The following is a 19,614-nucleotide window of genomic DNA, read 5'->3' on the forward strand; positions in this document are numbered from 1 at the left end:
TAGAAATAAATCAATATTGAAGTCCCCATTGACAAGTCCTATTCGCATGTCGTGAATAAAATGATCACTTAAAATATATTTTTTTACGTTTATTGTTATAACTTATACCTTGGTTTAATAAGTGCCGCAACTTAGGGTCAATCAACATTATATGGGAAAACACACCATAGATAGTGTACCTACTTCTATTTACCCTAGAGATGTTGATAATATGATTAAACTATGTACCTACTTAATTAATTTTGTTATAATTATTTACACCCAATTCCAGCAAGCGTGGACATTGAGAATGTTTATTTAAGCAGTGGCTTTGTCCACCTGCGGTGAACATCGAGAGTAGTAATATGAAACTAGTGTCTTTGTCCACCCGGGGTGGCCAGCGGGAATAATTTAAAATGAATTCTCACTGTCCCCCAGGGGTGGACACCGAGAACTTTTTAAAAGATTTGTGTCACTGTCCACCCGGGGTGGACAAGCAGGGGGTGGACAACGGGAATATACCTTAAATTTTATGGTGTAGTAGGAGTGACAAGTTTCCTTCATCGTGTGTGGCCATTAGCCACCGCCATTTAAGTACCAGTTATCTTAACTGGTAGAAGTTGTTTTCCGTCTTTTATATCTATTGGATTAGCTATCAATAGGTCGTACTTTTTGAATATTAAATAGACTATCAAGCGTTTATTAATGTGTCGATACAGACCATTAAACGCTGCTACCGTCTAGCAAACTTCCTTTAGATAACGAATTACATTGTAATCTTACAAATGAAGTAAGTTCATAGCTGGCAAACGAACAATTCATGAATTATATAAAAGACGTATCTATTTACCTATGGCGTGTCCTTTCGATACCCTATCTATAAAATTCAACTCTTCGATGATTCCACGGACTTTCGTTTCGATCTCTATTCGATTCTTGCTTATTATATTTCTTACTTATTTAAATAAAATTTAGTAATCTCCACACTGCGTTATTGGAAACATAATCGTTAGTCAATTCGTTGTCAGCAAGTCCGCTTCAGTTTCAACCTTACACTACAGCAGTTCTATCATGTTTAGCAGCAGCGACTCATCAGAGTGACCCGAGCGTAACGAAGCACAGTTAGTTTATAATAACGTCAATGTTAGTCAAATACGTAATAGTTATAATTACCCGCGCCCGGCTCGTTGGAGCGAACACAACACACTGTAGGACGTACAGCCGGTTTCACCGCCCTCCAACATTATGAGGCCCCTAGTCGTTTGGGGGTCAGATAGGTGATGATTTTGGTAAAGCATTTATGTTGCATGCTAACTAACTGTTACTTTAGTATTTTAATTGTTTTTTTTAGGGAATGACTTAGTCAAGTATAGTAACATAAACTACCGTTTAAACGTTTATGAAAAGGATCCTCCCATTTTTATAGCCAGGTAGTCTCGTAGAGTCATATTTAAAATTAAATCTGTGTGAGTTTTTTTGTTGGATTTTGTTAGACTAATCGACTAGTTGGCTTCATATACTTTGGTTAAATTTAAAAGTTACGGAACTACAAATACACTGGTTTGATGGGTATACCAAAGCCTAAAACATATCCTGTGTAGCGTTTTAGATACTATCTCAGGGCAATAAAATATACTCAACAAAGGTAACAAAGAGGTAAGATGTCACATGAATATTGAATAGGTTAGAGAGCCGTGAATACGTTACAAGAATACCAACAGCGTTCCTTCGGTGTTCTTAAATGATGAGCAGGGTTAGGGAGAAGACGTCACGGCTTTATAGCTAGCCACCACAATTATGGACGATGGCGACATGGCAGGAGGTCGTGGTCTCGAGTGACGCGGCGCGTGTGTGCAGGGTGGGTCTGACTCAGGCGCGCATGGCGGGCGCGCGCGCCGCCAGCGCCAACGTGCTGGTGTTCCTGGACGCGCACTGCGAGTGCTCGCCCGACTGGCTGCGCCCGCTGCTGCACGCCGTCAAGCGGCGCCGCTCCGAGGTGCCCACCCCGCTGATAGACGTCATCGAAGAGGGCTCCTTCTCCTATAACCCTGGACGAGCTGATAGCTTCGAGGTGGGGGGACTGGGGGACTGTAGGCACTAGTAGACAGATCTGCAGTATGAAGTAGTTCATTCGAAGTTTTTAGGGTAAATAGTTGTTTGAGATATAGTCGGGGTAGGAGTTCTTCGAACCGACTAGTCGGCTTCATTCGTAACGGCTGAACGACGGCAAATTTGTCATCGGCTTGTTGCAAAAGAATCATGTTGGCGGCTTTAAGACTGCGTTTGCAAGGAAGTCGCTGACATCAGGTCGTCGGTGTTTGTCGGCGGGTCAGCGAATTTGATGTGTAAACTACTAAAAGTTTACATGAAGTGAATGTTTTGTTTAGTGTATTTTTTTTAATAAAGGTCGTCGGCGACGTCTTTCAATGGTCGTTATGCGCGTACAGAAATACAATATGATTTGTATTTGTGACAAACTTTAAGCCGACTAGTCGGTTATTGTAAGAGAAATACATACAATCATGTAATTGACGGGACGTATTTCATCATGTTGGACATATTTTAGTAGCTGTAGCTTTCTCCATCAGATTGGATCATCAGTTTAAAGTATCTATTTATAATTCTTACTAGTAAATGTAGTTTTAATAATAACGGTATTTAGAACTCAAAAACGAGAGTAAATTAATACTAAATTAATATATTTTCTATCTTACTAATTTATAATTTCATATTAATTAGAAATTGTATCTTCCATACTCTCTGAACTTTCATACAAGGATAGTGTTACTTAAAAACAATTATATTATAAACCAATGCATATGATAATTAGACTAGACACAATCAAATCATAAATATTTCTACGTTTACGACGCTACATTGTGACCACAGAGAAACATAGATGTCAATTAACACGTTAAAACCTTGTGTAGCGTGTTTGTGAAACACTTAACTCTAGAATGTAATAACTTATTAATACTTTTCCTTTATAATATGAACAGCAGGCTTACTTAATATACTTTCCTACATGGAACATACACATAGTTGGACCTACATGGACGCCACGACACCGCCTGCACCGGTGACGCAACACAACTCTTGCTCGTTCTCTCTTCTAAGCTCTGCGTTTATTTCTTCGTATTGTACTAACATTGTGTTCGTTTATACAGCTGTTTGGTACATTTCAATTAATTGCTGGTTAAATACGTTAAATACCATTACATTCTTCTTTGAAGTCACCATTTTTTATTTACTAATGTTGCCCCGTTTTTGAGTTAAACTCTTCACCATAATAATCCGCTCATCTTTCTGAACCCTCCAGTTTCTATATCGTCGTACCAACATTTGTTTGGTCTACTCCAACGTCGTCAATCTTCAGGTGTACATTCAGTCAAGACACTTGCCTACCTATCTGGACTAATCTAAAACCTAGCCCTTTGAAGGCTTCCAAAGTTTACTTTAACCCATTACGACTGATATTCAGCTGTATCCGGTGAGATTGGAAGCCGATTCCAACATAGTTTGGAAGAAAGGCTAGGCCCAAAAAAAAACCCATTACTGTCCATCTGGGCAAGGGTCTTCCCAGAATGAAGGAGCGTTATACTCTGAGTCCATTTAACTTTGCATTCCTTCAAGAATTGGTTAAAGAAGTCTTAGTATTTGACATTTCTAGTCCACTTTCGAGAAGAACAGAGCTAGTTGGACATAACGCATAGAATGAACGCAGGAGCATAGCTCGCGCGCGGCAGGCGGGCGCGGCGGCGGCGCGCGGCGACGTGCTGGTGGTGCTGGACTCGCACTGCGAGTGCTCGCGCGACTGGCTGCGCCCGCTGCTGCAGCGCATCAAGACCGCGCGCACCGCCGCGCTCACCCCGCTCGTCGACATCCTCGACCAGAGCGCCTTCTATTACAGACACGCACCACGTGTACAGGTGCGACTCTCTCTCCTTCATCGCAGTGGCGGACGGATGGATTCCAAGCCCTGGGGTGGAAAGCCTTAAAGAGGACCCCACTCAAAATTCAAAATTTTTTCTGCTCTTTTTCTCTGTAAATTTTATAAATTTGGCCGCCCCTTTCGTCCCCGTTCTGGTCCGCCACTGATTGTCTGTGGCACGTAGTCATTTGTCTCATGTAGATATTTGTGTTCAATCACTGATGTTAGTGTCCGAGGTGAATGACGGATGATCACCATTCACCAAGTGACATGTCGGCTGTAGTGTATGTTATCTTTGTTCTGTCCCATTCACCATATACTTGGCAATATTGGTTGTGTCGTAATTAATTTGTATGTGTGATAGTGTTCCATAGATACGTGTTGTGTTAGTCGTTTATGTTTCAACTGTAGTATATAAATGTCTCTATGTCTCAATGTTTATTCTGTAGTTGTTCTCTACTCGTTACACTTTACACTTTGACAAAGAATTTGAAGCCAACTAGTCGTATTTCGTCAGTTGTATTAGTCGATTAGTCTATCGAAGCACCGTGCCCGTATATCGGAGTAAATCGATTCGTGTCGCTTATAAACTAATAGAAATTAATTATAATTAATTACCTTCAGTTAAAACAATTTAACTCTCTGTTGAATCGTGCGCACTGTAAATACAAACATAAACTTAAATACAATTTAGTTTTTTACTTTATTTAAAAACGTATGAAACTGCTTTAAATACTGATACCACTACAAAATTACATGATCTTAATATTTAGTAAAAGTCATGTGATGGAACCAGTGCAATGATGAGCTATCTCTTACTGTTCTGTGTCAATCTTCTTTCACTCTTATTGTTTTCCTCTACCTAGAGTTGAAATGATCACCATACCATAGCCTGGCGTACGCTAGCGTAGCCAGAACATAAGTAATACCGTATATGCTGTGATTGAACATTTATAAGGTACAATTATCTCACAATATAAACAAATCACAAGCTTTCTAAATGATGCTTACGAATTACGAGAATACCAATGGAAACGAAGAAAAAAAAGAAAAAAAAGTTATAGAAACTAGTGTTTCTATGATCGCTGGTGATCCAGGGTGGGTATAACTCGCGCGCGGCTGGCCGGCGTGAAGGCGGCGGCGGGCGCCGTGGTGGTGGTGCTGGACGCGCACTGCGAGTGCGACGCGGACTGGCTGCGGCCGCTGCTGCAGCGCATCAAGCGCCGCCCGCACGCCGCACTCACGCCCATCATCGGCAACATTAACAAGTCACACTTTGAGTACTGGTCCCCACCCAACGCAGCCGTCCAGGTGCTGTACATCGCGGCCTGGGTTACATCGCTGGTGAAAATGTCTAGTAGATAAATAGTAATGGATTGGGTGATAGTCTTTAATTTCGTGTGACAGGAATTCGACCAGTTTACTTCATGTAGTTCGTTCAGAGGTGATCAATTAGTCGGCAATAACTTGGTGACCATGAAAGTTTTTCGTAATCCGTAGTTAATATTAATAATAAATATTAACAAAGGTATCGCTCAAATCTAACTAAAATTGTCTATCTAGTACTGCTTTATAAGTTCTCTCTTTTAATCAACATCTTCATTACTATACTTAAGACCCCGCCCTTGTTGGACATATCACACGAAATAGTCTTATGGTTAGTCCAGGGTGGGTATAACTCGCGCTCGTCTGTCTGGCATCAAGTCCTGGGTGGTATACTTGTGGTGCTGGACGCGCACTGCGAGTGCATGGCGGATTGGCTGTAACCACTCCTGCACATGGCCGGCATCATAAACAATGTAGACAAACGCACTTTGAAATAACGAGAAGAGGGTATCGAATCGACGGAATTACAACGTATTTCTCGTATTCTTTAACGACATATTTTATTTTAGCAACAGTAGGCAACTGTAACAAAATGCAACTCAGAATTAAAATCAATCAGTTTAGAAGGAACTGGCAGGTTGAGTTGTCAATATTTCTTGCATCAGTTTTCAACTGTTAACGGCAACGCCTGTAGATCAGGGTTGACGCGGGCGCGGCTGGCGGGCGCGTACAACGCGTCGGGCGACGTGCTGGTGTTCCTGGACGCGCACTGCGAGGGGGGCGCGGACTGGCTGCGCCCGCTGCTGGCCAGGCTCGCGGGCAGCTCCAGCGCCGTCATAGTGCCCGTCATTGATGCTCTAGAAAAGACCTCCTTCGAACTAGTCGAGACTGATGAAGACCAGGCGAGAGATCACCCAGTTTGAACCCTGTGCTAATGATGACAGAGATCAGAATTATATGTCGAGTTTAACTTTTGTGATAAATTATTGTATCTGATTTTGTACTTTATGGTGTTAAGTATACAGTTAAAAATCTAATGCCGTGATTAATTTTTAACAGAAAAATTAACTGTTCGACTAATATTTGCATTTAGGACTTAATTGTTTGCAGGTTAGAGTTGAAATTTGTTTGTCGTTTTTAACTTGGATTGATGAGTCTTGAGCTTAAAATGATGTTGTATTTTAACATGATGCTAACACGCGATTTGGAGTCGTATCGTGTGTTAATAAAACTCGTTTTGTTTTGCTGTTTCTAATAGGTTAATTTGTTAAGTGATAATCAGCTCTATGCAGTTGTGATAGAATATAATTTACAATGTAACTACCGAGGAGTGAAGTTAACTCGGGCCATCTGTTTATTGTCATATAACAGACTAAGAACTGACATCTATGTGTCTCTGTGAGCTCACAGTGTTATTAATTTATTTAAACTTATACTCATCATGAAGTATCATATCAAGTTATTAACATTTAACCAATAAAAGTCCAATGGCTTAACAATTAGGCTTTTGTTTTCTTCAAACTTATAGCTATAAATACAAAATGTTGGTCGAAATATGTTACAAGAATATAGGTCTTTTAAAAATATAATATGGAAAGGTCGTAAACGGACGGACACCTTCAATTTTTTACGATTTTTTTTCAACAAACTATAGTAGGTTCTCTGGCCAGGCTGCAAATTTCGCGAACTCGTGAACGTGAAATTAGATGAAAATAGTTTCGAAAGTAAAGCTTGGTACAGCATAGGTATAGCGGGCGCGCGGCTGGCGGGCGCGCGCAACGCGTCGGGCGCCGTGCTGGTGTTCCTGGACGCGCACTGCGAGGGCGCGGCGGACTGGCTGCGCCCGCTGCTGGCCAGGCTCGCGGCCAGCGCCCGCGCCGCCGTAGTGCCCGTCGTGCACAACATCGACGAGACCACGCTCGAGGTGCAGGACTCCCACGACGAGGTGACACCCGCGCCAGTGTGTCCACACCTCACAGTACCCTGCACCAGCTTGTCTCGCCAGTTGACGTCTTATGTGTTGTGTACACGCGATTGTAGGACTTATTGTAGTTGGAGGATCGTAGTTTGGCGTTGATAAGGAATAATATGTTGGCACATTTTATGTATTTGTGAAAATTGTTCTGTTTCTATGTTTCTCTGTGGGTCACAATGTAAAACAATTTTGTAACTAACTGATAGGACGAAACAAAAAAATGCGTAAATAAATGTTTAGTCTAAACAGCGTGATAGTGACGCCTGATGGCGTACGTGATAGATGAAATTGACGTGACAATCTTCAATATTAATAGGTACGTTTCAACATCTACGATGTAGGTGCGTTTAACCTTTTAACTGAGTGCGTATCAGACACATTAGCGTTTGATTCCTTGACTAGGGAACATGTTAAACTCGTTTTTGTAGATATTCGACGCAATCTTTTTTCACGTTCAACAGTGTTACATCCCGTGTCACGTGGTGATATTTCAGTAGGTATAGTAAGTGGTAGTGTATCGCGTGTGTATGTGGTAACGTGCGTGCGTTTGTGCCAGCATCGGGCTGACGCGCGCGCGGCTGGCGGGCGCGCGCTACGCGGCGGGCGACGTGCTGGTGTTCCTGGACGCGCACTGCGAGTGCTCGCCCGACTGGCTGCGCCCGCTGCTGGCCGCCACCAAGCAGCGCCCGCACGCCGTCACCGTGCCCATCATTGACGTCATCGAGACCACCAACTTCTTCTACAGCGTCGCTGACGGCATGACCTTCCAGGTTGGGATCGTGCCGCGACACATGTTGCTCACACGTAGATACAACACTCAGGAATGAAGGATTCAGTTAGCCCACGTAGCAATTCTACGCATAATATTAAAGTTCCTTATCATATCGCTCAGTTTACGATGCATTCTCATTCAAGAGATTGGTTTCTGAGCTGATTTTATAACAAACAATGAGGCCAAATTCAAATCTGCCTGTAAATTCTATAAATCTTGTTACTACAATATTCTATAAGCGTAATTCTAACGTGTCACGCTGTTGTTAAGTACTGTTTGTCAGCGTGTTAGAGCAACATTTGTCGCGCCACGGCTAGACAGCGTGCTCGCGTCTCACGCTAGTCACTAGTTCTTCACACGTACTCCCACAGACGCTGCCACTCATACAACTAGTTGAAGTCGTTGATTTTACTCGCTTTAGCTGCGACCTTATCTCTGTACAGTCTTTCAGTTGAAGCTTGTTTGGTGCACTTTTTGGTTTTGTTTGCGTCACGCTGTCCATCAGTACCGGGTCGACGTGTCCCGTCTGTCTGCTGCCGTGATACAAAGCTTGTCTTCCGGGACTGTCTGCACTCTCATTGTTTGATATTGCACGTGTTCATACTCACTAGTCACTTCTCTTCACGTTTTATAGAAGACTGTTGTTACTTTGGTTTTCCTGTTTTGACTACATTTTTATTGCTGCTCCACTCTTTTTTGCTGCGTGATGTTATATAGCCTATAGACTTACTCAACAGATGGTTTAATCTACACAAATATATTTTTTCGATATGAACCAGCAGTTCCTTAGATTAGCGCGTTCAAACAAACATACAAACTCTTTAGCTTTATACTATTAGAATTATATAAGTTACTTAACGTTTACGTTACGTTTGCCAGGTTAGCTAGGACCTGGCAATCGTTGTTCTGCCGTATAAGTTTTAAAAATAGTGTTACTTAGGAGTATGAAAAATATGTAGATGTTGGCCGATTCTCAGACGGAGAATTCTCTTTCGGAGGAGTAACCTAAGGGAATTTTATAAAAAAGATTAGAGTGCGTTGTTATGAGTAGTGTAGTATTGTTTAGTACTTATTACTTATACTTAGTGAGTGCGCGCAGGATGTGTGGCGACATTTTCACGTATTTGTTTGATATAAATCGTCGGTATGACAAACTTGTGCTGCGTCTAGTTTCCTCGCATTGCTTGTTTTAGCTGTGAACCGGATAGAACGGTGTACATTATACAATAGGGTTGTAAAAATGTATCGAAAATTACTTTTGCAAACAATATGCGTACTTATTATCACACTATAAATCGACTACGTTGCATTTTTATCACGAAAATATTGTTTGAATAATTAGAGAATTATTATTATCAAATGTCATTTTGTTATACAAATCAGGCGTTTAACGTTTTTATATAAAAAAATCTACTCAAAAGCTAGAGGTTATTAGCTGTTAGCTGACCCATAAGTCAGTATTAATTAAAGCTAGTTCGACTGTACGTCACCTTGGTTAGACACTAACAACTCATTTTGTTAATACTCATTGTATGTCACAAACTACATGTTTTGCATAATTTTTTCTACCTCTGGATAAGTACTGGTTAGCTTATCTGCTGCAACGGTTATAGTTCAATGTGTTAACATATTGATGTAATTAATTTGATTGATTGTTATTTTGCGTGTGTGAAATAATATTTAAATAAGTAAGTTTAAAAAGTAATTTTACAAAAAACCTTTACAATCACCAAGCTACGAGTCATTACAATTAGAAGCTAACAATTTGCAGCGAACTATTTGCTACAAATAGTTTGCCGTATAACATTTGCTGCAATTAATTGTCTACATTGAACTTACGGCTGTTATATCGCTGAATATAATTTGCCTCAAACAGTTTGTAGCATATTCACAGAGAATTTTCTGTTGCATAAAATAGTTTGCAGCAATATGTTTGCTGCGTACAATTTACAAAACATCATCCTCATAACATCGGTGTATGTACAGTGAAGGTCTAATGCGTGCTCGTATAACGGGCGCGCGCGCGGCCCGCGGCGACGTGCTCGTCTTCCTGGACTCGCACTGCGAGCCCACCGCCGACTGGCTGCGCCCGCTGCTGCAGAGAGTGAGCCACAAACGAGACGCCGTCATCACGCCCATCATCGACATCATTGATCAGACCTCGTTCGAGCTGCAGGGCACCGCCACCTTTCAGGTGAAGAGGACAAACGAGACAAGATTAACATAGACTGGTGGCTTGCTAATACTAATATTAGCTTTCGCCCGCGGCTTGCCTCGTGTCGTTTTGGTGAAAAAAGTACCCAATAACAAAATACAAGAAGCTTTATAACTATACTAATTGCGTTCAGGAAAATATTGGGCAAGGAAACTCAAATTGACATGAATGATGCCCATGGAGTGGACCAAATGAAAACTAATACTGGAATGGAAAAGCATGATGATATGGGAATAATGTTTAATGAAAATTAATAGGTTGGAGATATTAACTATATTAAATAATTACTAAAATATGTATATTTTATTAATAAAATTAACATTAACATATGAATACAATGGAAAGAGGCGCATGCTGATAATTGCTGATATTAATAAATAAAATAACTACAAGCTTACTGATTATATTATTTATTACTTATCTCAGTGTTAATTAATGCGAGAGTTTATTTATTTGTATTTAAGGAAAATAATGCTTAATATACATAATTAACTTTAAATATATAATATTATTATTGGTGACGGAGATGCAATAACACAGCTTAAACAAACAATATCTAATTAATAACTAATTTACGTGAAATACTCGTTATTGTCAAAGCTTCAAGGACCTAGCCTTAACCCCCTACTGTCCCTCTGCTAGGTAAAGATCTCCCCCCCCCCCCGAACGAGGGAGGGGTTAGGCCTTGAATACACCGCGCTCTCAAGAAATGTATTAAATACATTTTTGAGGCATGCAAGGTTTCATCACGATGTTTTCCTTCACCGTTACGACTGCAATAATATTACGCAATAAATTTAACGTCATCTCGTATTTCTACTGTTATAAATATTACACAATATAAACACGATCAATAAAATAATGCAATATTTTGATATGTAATTTGACTCATTAATGTCCCACTGCTGGGCAAGGGTCCTCCCGTAATGAGGGAGGGGTTAGGCCTTGAGTCCACTACGCTAGCCAAGTGCGGGTTGGGGCTGAATTAATATTGTTTAATAATAGACTTATATCCCTCGGCTATAAAACATGGCCGTGTAGCGTGACACTGTCTAATAAATACCTACATGTTATATTACAATGCTATTTCTTTCTTACTTACACAGTTGATTAAAGGCGACCACGCCTCCGTAGTTAAAAGTTTATGCGAAAAACTAAAGTTTCATTTTCTCTAACGCTGACGTCGGTCAAGCGTCTTAACAGAAAACTATGTGAAATACTGCACAGATCTTTCTGTGTATCCATACATAGCGTAAGAAGAAATAGAGCACTAAGCTCTATTTTACTAAAGTCCCTTAGCTTTTCAAGCAACACTCTGTCTCACCGTAACGCAGCTGAACGATAGATTAACCCAGAACTGTGTAATCAATACTTAAATGAAAGAAACATGTAAAACAAGGTTTTACTACTTTGTGTGTCAATGACTCACGCAGGGCTGAACGTACGTAAATACACAATATTTGTTCGCGGGGCTTATGTTATACTTTATATACGTACCTTTTCAAGTCATACTACATGCAACAATATTTTACGTGCATACGAGACCGTATACGCTCGTACACGTACACGTGCGTGCACTCTTATGAACGTGCAATACTACAAACTGTTTGTAAAATAGGTTTTAAAAAATACTTAAGAATTTATGTTATTTAAATGTGTAACATTTTGGCAAATTTTGTTTAGGTTAACTATCAATACATCAAATCAGTAAATAATTATTTGGTGAAATGTAAGTTTAATATATCAGTTGTATACTAACACATGTATTTTATTGGCAATCACTATGGTTGTGTGGTGTATTTAGTATGTTTGTATATTCTAACACTAACACATAACACTTATTATCGCTTTATGTACACTCTCAATACATACTAAAACGTTTTGTTTATTACTTTCTTTTATTATCTGGTCTCTGCCTCTATGGGAAGAAGGCGTGATTTTATATTATATGTTTGTTTGTTGTATGTTATTTTGGGGAAATAATCTTTGTCTAAGACCGTGTTTCTGCTATTAATTTGAACGCATACTAATAATGTTGTGTACTGTGTAGTGACACTGCTGAATTATTCTTGTATTTAAAATAGTTGGGAGTATCTGTTGTGTATATTGTTTATTTATATTTGAAGTACAATAAAATTATACAAATGGTGTCAGTTTTGTTTGAACTAATTCTTGTATTTTCAAAGCTTCAGCCAAATCTTCAAGCGATACTGAACTTTTATATAATGCTAATTCACAATGTTTCCTCATGCTGAAGTCTATCGGAACGGAGATTGACAAATTAGAAAGTTGTAAATATAAAACCCTGGCAAATTAAGGGCCTTTATATTAGCCCTTGCTGAAATAAAGTTTTCCTAAATTAGAAAGTCTAGAAGTAATATAGTTCTTGAGTCATGGTAAAAGTGTAAAGTTTACGTCTTTAAAGCTTATAGCCTTAGCTCGTAACCACATCGTATTTATCAATACACTAACCCCCCCCCCCCCTAGTCAATCTCCGCCCTGATTGTTACTGGTACTACACTCACACATTTACACATACGTGTAGGTGTGTGTATGTAACGTGTGTGTGTGTGCGCAGGTGGGCGGGTTCTCGTTCATGGGCCACTTCCTGTGGACCGACGTGCCCGAGCACGAGAAGAAGCGGAGGGGCTCCGATATAGCACCCACCTGGTGAGTGACAAACTATTATCTTTATAACAATTGAAGAATCACAGGTCGGGACAACATTTTTTGAGGTTGACATTGAGGTACACGTGCTTATTGAATTGCCCGAAGTTAGGAAGTTGAGGATATAGACCTTCATATCTCGGAGACCACTTAAAGCTGTCAATCCTGCGACTGATCTCTCACTGATCACGTGGGTTAACAGTCTCACCGGACTATGAGAGTAAGGAAAAATACCTTGAATATACCTGTGTACAATACACAGGTACACACACTTATGCCCGGTTTCTGAGTACATTTAGCGGTAGTTTATCTATTCATAGCCTTTTTATTTTACACTAGCTGCCCCGCGCAACTTCGCTTGCGTCACATAATAGTTCATTTTCCACGTTTTTGAAACATTTTTTACTGCTGCTTTGCTCGTATTGGTCATAGCGTGATGTTATATAGCCTATAGCCTTTCTCGATAAATGGGCTATCTAACTCTGAAATATTTTTTCAAATCGGACCAGTAGTTCCTGAGATTAGCGTATTCAAACAAACAAACTCTTCAGCTTTATAATATGAGTATAGATGATTGTAAAAAAAATCTTGAATGTAGTTTGTTAGATAAGCTAAATCTATAAAAATTAAAGTTGTTTAGCAAGCAAGTGGTCATGATCTCCTGGTAACTGTGAAAAGGTTTATAGAGAGTTTTTAGAGTTTATAGAGCCGTTTTTTAGTTTTTTGGGCCTAATTCTGATCGGAAAATAGATCCACAGCTACCAGGAGATCATGACTAATTGGTGTTGTTATTTCCATATTCTGTTCTCTAGCATGTTCAAACACGGTCGAGCGGGATAAAAAGTATCCTATGTCCATCTCCTGGCTCTAAGCTACCTCCCTACCAATTTTCAGGCAAATCTGTTCTGCCGTTCTTGAGTTATAAGTGGTGTAACTAACACGACTTTCTTTTATATATATATAGACTAGCTGACCCGCGCAACTTCGCTTGCGTCACATAAGAGAATCATAATTTTCCCTGTCTTTGTAACATTTTTCACTGGTACTCTGCTCCTATTGGTCGTAGCGTAATGATATAAAGCACGTTTTATTTTTCTCAAAGAGCTGCGATAAATAAACGCGTCCGATCGCTTCCAATTTCAAAGTGCTAATGGGGAGCCGCATCGTTGAAGTCTTCACAGTGCCCCTTACGGGACACGTGGAGCCAACATCGGGACCTGGTAGGTCCCCTTGTTGGGGTGTTTTGTTCGCCGCCCCTAAACTTAGGGGCGGGTGTTTGAGTGTGGGGGGAATTTTCCCCTTGGCGGACGAGTGCCTACGGCCCTGGTCGCGAGGTTTGGGGATCGAGCTTCACTCCTCCCGGCGGTCGCCCCCGCGTCGGGTGAGACCTATGGTTGCCCCATAGGAGGCCCAACGAGGGGGCGCCAGCCAGGGGGGAGGCTTTATCGATCCTTACTCCCTGCGTTTAGGGCCGAGGCGGTGATGTGGATTGTATGCGGGATGCGGGGCGAGACCGCCCCGACGTGATGAGAGCCCCCGTCTCCTGCGGACGAGGCGCGTATCGCAGTATATACGCGGTCGTCCTCGCAGGCGGAGAGGGGCAACTGCGGCGGGGCGTGGCTGCCGCATCGCGCAGCGAGGGCGCCGGGCTTGCCGCCTTGATGGCGGAGGGCCCAGCGCAGGTCGGTGTGTGGGCGCCGCGCTCGACCTAGAGGGAGCGCGGCGCGTCCTGTCGGTGTTGCACCGGGCTCTACCGCCGAGGCAGGCGGCGGGAGCCCGGTGCACGGTGAGTCAGTCCGGTGGGGCTGTCGCGCTCGACCCAACGGGAGCGCGACAAGCGGGTGATGATGGCTCCGCTGCGTGCGACGCACTCGGTCGTGAGTGCGGCGCAGCGGAAGCGGCGGGCGTTGTGTTGTCCGGGGTGCGGGCCACCTGGGCCGCACCTGGGGCTTGGCCGCCGGCCTCTGGTCGCGGAGGGACGTCCTCCGCCTGCGTGGTCGCGAGCAGGTCGCGTGGTAGCCTCTTGCGGTCGGGTGGCCGCGCGTGCCATGGCGCTATGTCCCGGATATGGGCCAGGTTTGACGCGTCGGCACGCGCGAACATGGAGGCGGCGAGGCGGCGCACGAAGTCGTCCAGGCTCTCGACGCGGAGATCGCGTTGGATGGTGGTATTCCTCACGTACCTTGGGGCGCCGGCGATGGTGCGCAGCGCAAGCGATTGTTGCACGCGCAAAGCTCGCCGGCTCTTCTCGTACGTGAGGGCATACCACGCAGGTGCTGCGTAGGTGAGCCGGGTGCGTATGTAGGTCTTATACACACCCAGCTTCACTCTCGTGGGGAGGTGTGAGGAGAGCACTGGACGAAGTATGGCGCGGGCCGCGCGGACCTGTGCGACCACGTTTTCGGCGTGCGGCGTCATGGAGAGGCGGCGGTCAATGGTGACGCCCAGGTACTTGGCCTTGGTGGCCCAATCGATGGTCTGGTCGAGGAGTTGTAGCGGCTGGGGCTCGATCAGCCTCCGCGAGAAGGAGACTGCCTGCGTCTTTCCCACGTTCACGGACAGTCGCCACTGCGACAGCCAGGCGGGGAGGAGGTCGAGGGCGCGCTGCATCTTGACGGCGGCGTGGTACGGATTTAGCGACGTCGTCACGTACGCCGCGTCATCCGCGTACAGCGCGAGGTGGGCCCCCTCTGGGGTCGGTATGTCGTCCGTGTACGTGGCGTATAACGCAGGCGAAAGGCAGCTGCCCTGAGGAACTCCGGCAGCTGCTGGTCTCGGCGGGGAGAGAGCTCCTTCAACCGCTACTCGGTAAGTCCGGTTTTCCAGGAACGACTGGATTATCTTGATGAGGCGACGGGGCATCGGTGTCTGAGTGGTCAGCTTGTAGAGAAGACCGGCGTGCCAGACCCGGTCGAAAGCTTTTTCCATGTCGAGGAATACTGCACACGCGCTCTCCCTTTTATTAAGGGCCGCGGAGATGTGGTGCAGTACCCTCGACAGCTGGAGCGTCGTGCTGTGCTCAGCACGGAACCCAAACTGCTCTGGTCTCGGCGTGATGTGTGGTGACAGGGTTCGCAACAGGAGTTGTTCGAACACCTTCGAGGTGGTGGGCAGCAGAGTGATCGGCCGATAGCTCTCAGGCTTCAGGATGTTTTTCCCCGGCTTGGGCAGCATGATAACGCGGCCCTCCTTCCAAGCTGTGGGGAAGGTGCCCGTGCGCAGGACGCCGTTGTACAGGCGCGTCAGCGCTGCCACGAATTTGTGCGGCAGGTGACGCAGCGCTGCGTTGGAGATGCCGTCCGCGCCCGGGGCCTTCCTGGGCTTAGTCCGCGCTATCGCTTTGCGTACCATGGCCGGGGAGAAGTAGAGTGGATCTTCTTCTGAGGCTATCGGCGTGGCGAAGTAGTCTCGAAGGTGTTGCTCGACTGCTGCGACGTGTTCCGTGTCAGCAGTTGGGTTCGGGGAGAATTGACGCTCCAGGTGGTCGGCGAAGATGGTCGCTCGGTCTTCTGCTCGGTACCTGGGGGCCCCGTCGCTGTGAAGCAGTGGACGCACTGGAGCTGGGGTGTTGGTGAGTCGGCGGCAGAGTCGGTGCATCGAGGACCAGTCGTCGGCGGCCTCGGTGATGGTGTGCTCCCAGCTCTCGGCGGTGTGAAGTTTAAGCTCGGCCTTTACTCTGTCCGCTAGCCGGTTGAGCTCTGTTTTCTGCGCTGGACAGCGCGTGAACTGCCACTGTTTTCGCAGTCGTCTCTTGGCGACGATGAGGCTTCTAATGTGAGCCGGCAGGGGGGTGTATCTACGCCCCTGGGTGGAGTGCGTGTTCGTCGCCGCTTCGAGGGCGCTCTTTACAGCGGCAGTTATATCCGTGGCCAGTAGCTCAACATCGGCGGCGGTATTGGTCGGCCGAGTCGGCGTGATCGTCTCCAGTCGTTCCTGGAATTTGGTCCAGTCCGGTTTGGGACGTGGCGCTTGGGGGGCGAGACGTGTGGGGTGCTGCTCAATGACGACGAGTACAGGCTGATGGTCCGATTGTAGCTCGTCGTCAAGCACCTGCTGTGTGATTTGGCAGTTCATGGCGGCGTTGTGGACCAGGATGTCTAGTACGTCGGGGGTAAGGTTCACGCTGTCCGGGTAATGTGTGGGTACCTCCGGACCTGCGACTGTGTACCCCCGCGCTTCGGCGTCGTCGTGGAGTCGTACACCTGCCCTGTTTCTGGTGGCGCAGTTCCACGCTGGGTGTTTGGCGTTTAGGTCGCCTGCGATGACGACCGGTGCGGTGGCGCTCATTAGGTCGCCGATGTCGGCCACGTTGAGAACGGGACCGGGCGGGCGATAGGCGGCGAACAGTTGTAGATGAGCGCCACCGTGGTGAAGTTCAACACCCAGCGTGTATAAGGTGTTGAAGGGTCTCAAGGGAAGCTGCTGGTGTACGACTCTGCGCTTCACCAGAACTGCCAGGCCGCGGTAGCACCTGAAGCACGGAGACGTCTCGTCTTTCCGATAAGTGAGGTATCCCGGGAACTTAATTTTGTCTGCAGGGCCCAGGAATGTCTCACTTATCAGCGCCACGTCAATGTCCTGTTCCTGCAGCAGGGGGCGGAGGAGGGCGGCCTTTCCCACGAGGCCACGGGCATTCCAGTGGATGATCCTCAGGGGCTTATGCATAGGGCGCATAGACGCGTCATGCCCCTCAGGATCACCTGTTTAATGCTGGAGGTGTCGCTCCCCGCTCTCAGTGCGAGGAGGACGTCCTGGAGCACCTCCAGCGCGGTCTCAATGGCGGCGTCGTCGAGAGGTTTGCCGCTCTCGTCTCTCCGCGGTTTCGTGGAGGGTGTCGCCGCGGGGATCTCTGTCCCTGCCGCGGAGTGATCCGCCTTCCTTCTAGTCGTTGTTGCGACCTTGTGGGCAGGCGCAGTCTTGACGGCTTGGTTTGGCCCTGCGCCTTTGGTCGCAACAACAGTGGGTTGCGGCGGCGACACTTTTTGGCCGCCCTGTGGTGTTGGCACCTCTTCCGGTGCCTTGGAGTCTGCATCTGTCGCGGGGCGGGACTTCCTTCCGCGCCTCCGCTTTCTCCGCCCCCTTTTTGAGGAGGGTCCGGGTTCTCCGCGCTCTGTGGGAGCATTCGCTGCTGCCATGAGCGATGCCCCCTGGGGCTCCATGTCGGGGTTGACAGTGGGAATCGTTGGCCTCTCGGTGGCAGCTTGTTGCCGGCGCGAGTTCCCACTGATGGCGACCGTGCCCGCCTTCGTGTTCCGGGCCTCCTTCCGGAACACGGGACACTTGACGTTGTTTGCGGGGTGTTCGCCCCCGCAGTTAATGCACGTGGCGGGCTCGTCCTTTGGACGTGGACATTCCCGGGCGGGATGCTCACCGCCGCATCTCACGCAGGCCATTGTCCTGTGGCACTGGTGCGAGGAATGCCGGAATTGCTGGCAGCGGTGGCATTGGGCGGGTCTTCTCTTACCCCGCCAGACCTCTATCTTGACGCCGGGGATGCCGAGCATCTCGTCGACGTTGAAAATCCCCGGCGTCAGGTCCTTGGTCCTCTTCAGGATGGCGAAGAGGATACACCCGGGTCGGTCGCCACGAGCCCGTATGTTTTTAACATATTCGGGCTCGTACCCTAGAGCGCGGAGCTCCTCCTCGACCTCGTCGGGGGTGGCATTGGAGGGTAGCCCCCGGATGGCTATCTTAAGGCTCCTCTCCGCTGGCAGTGAGTAGGAGAACCACGACACCCGCTCACTCTTCTCCAATTCAGTGAGGTACCGCTGGATGAGGCGGTACTCGTGGTCCTCCGTCGGCGTAAATCTAATGCCCTTGCCGAATGGGCGGGCATTTGCGGCTCTGCCCAGGCGCGCCTTGAGCTCCTTCAGGTGGTGGGCCCAGTTTGGCAGGTGCTCTACTACCAGCGGAGGGTAGCGGAGTTTTCTATTGTAGTCCTTGTTTGGCGGCTGGGGCGGCGTGCTGCTGGAGGCATCTGCAGCAGCCGCAGTCGTCCCGGAGGCTGCGTCTTGATTGGAGTTCGCGTCGGCGGTCGGTCCGGCAGGTCGGGCCGAGCACGCCAACACAGCTCGGTATGAGCGTGCTGGCTGCGGCGACACGGGCGGTGTGGGAGCGCGCGGCGCGGCTTCGGCGCGCGGTGCGGCGGCGGCGCGCGCTGCGGCGGGCGGTGCGCACGCTTGGCGCGCGGTCGGTTTCGCGGCGGCGGCGGGGTGGTTAGCGGGGCGCGCGGGGTGCGCGGGCGCGGGCGGCACTCGCTTCGGTAGCGGTGCTGGCTCCGCGGCGGACGGGCGTGCGGCGTCGCTCGGGCGCGCAGTCGCAGGCGGCGCGCGAGCCGGCGGCGGCATGGCGCAATGGCGCTTGGCCATCGCTGCCGTTTCCTCTGGGCTCCGGGGGCGCCTAGAGGGCGGTTGAGGCGGCGGCGGGGTTTCGTCACCCAGGCGGGCCGATCGTCTGGCGTCCAGCGCCGACGTGGAGTGGGCGCGCGCAATCGGTCGCGCGCGCCTCGCCAAAAACATAAAAGTGTCCGGCTGCGGACGCCAGCGGCACCTACCTGGGTTTCCGGAGGCGGCGGAGTCCAGGGACGTCGATGAGCACGCTCTCGACGACATCTCAGAGTCGGGGGCGGCGGGGGACTCCCTCGCGTCATCACGCGGGGCGTCGTCCTCCGTGTCACGAGCACGCACTGCACTCACTTCACTCGCGGCACTAACACTGGTGTCACTGTCACTTAGTGTACGCGAGGAGGG

General features: G+C 47.1%; 1 protein-coding gene across 2 annotated transcripts in view; it reads left to right on the forward strand.

Moving 5' to 3' along the window:
• Positions 1-19,614, forward strand: part of LOC142984645 (uncharacterized) — a 45,756-nt gene that overhangs the window by 3,983 nt on the left and 22,159 nt on the right. The window contains exons 4-5 of one of the 2 annotated variants that reach the window (XM_076132396.1): positions 7,768-7,981; positions 12,777-12,868. In XM_076132396.1, the coding sequence (XP_075988511.1) occupies positions 7,768-7,981; positions 12,777-12,868 (306 nt within the window). Of the gene's footprint in view, positions 1-7,767; positions 7,982-9,969; positions 10,178-12,776; positions 12,869-19,614 lie in introns of both variants that reach the window. The other variant, XM_076132397.1, reaches the window with a different exon arrangement.

Source organism: Anticarsia gemmatalis, chromosome 27 (assembly GCF_050436995.1).
Source record: "Anticarsia gemmatalis isolate Benzon Research Colony breed Stoneville strain chromosome 27, ilAntGemm2 primary, whole genome shotgun sequence".
Classification (NCBI taxonomy): Eukaryota; Metazoa; Arthropoda; class Insecta; order Lepidoptera; family Erebidae; genus Anticarsia; species Anticarsia gemmatalis.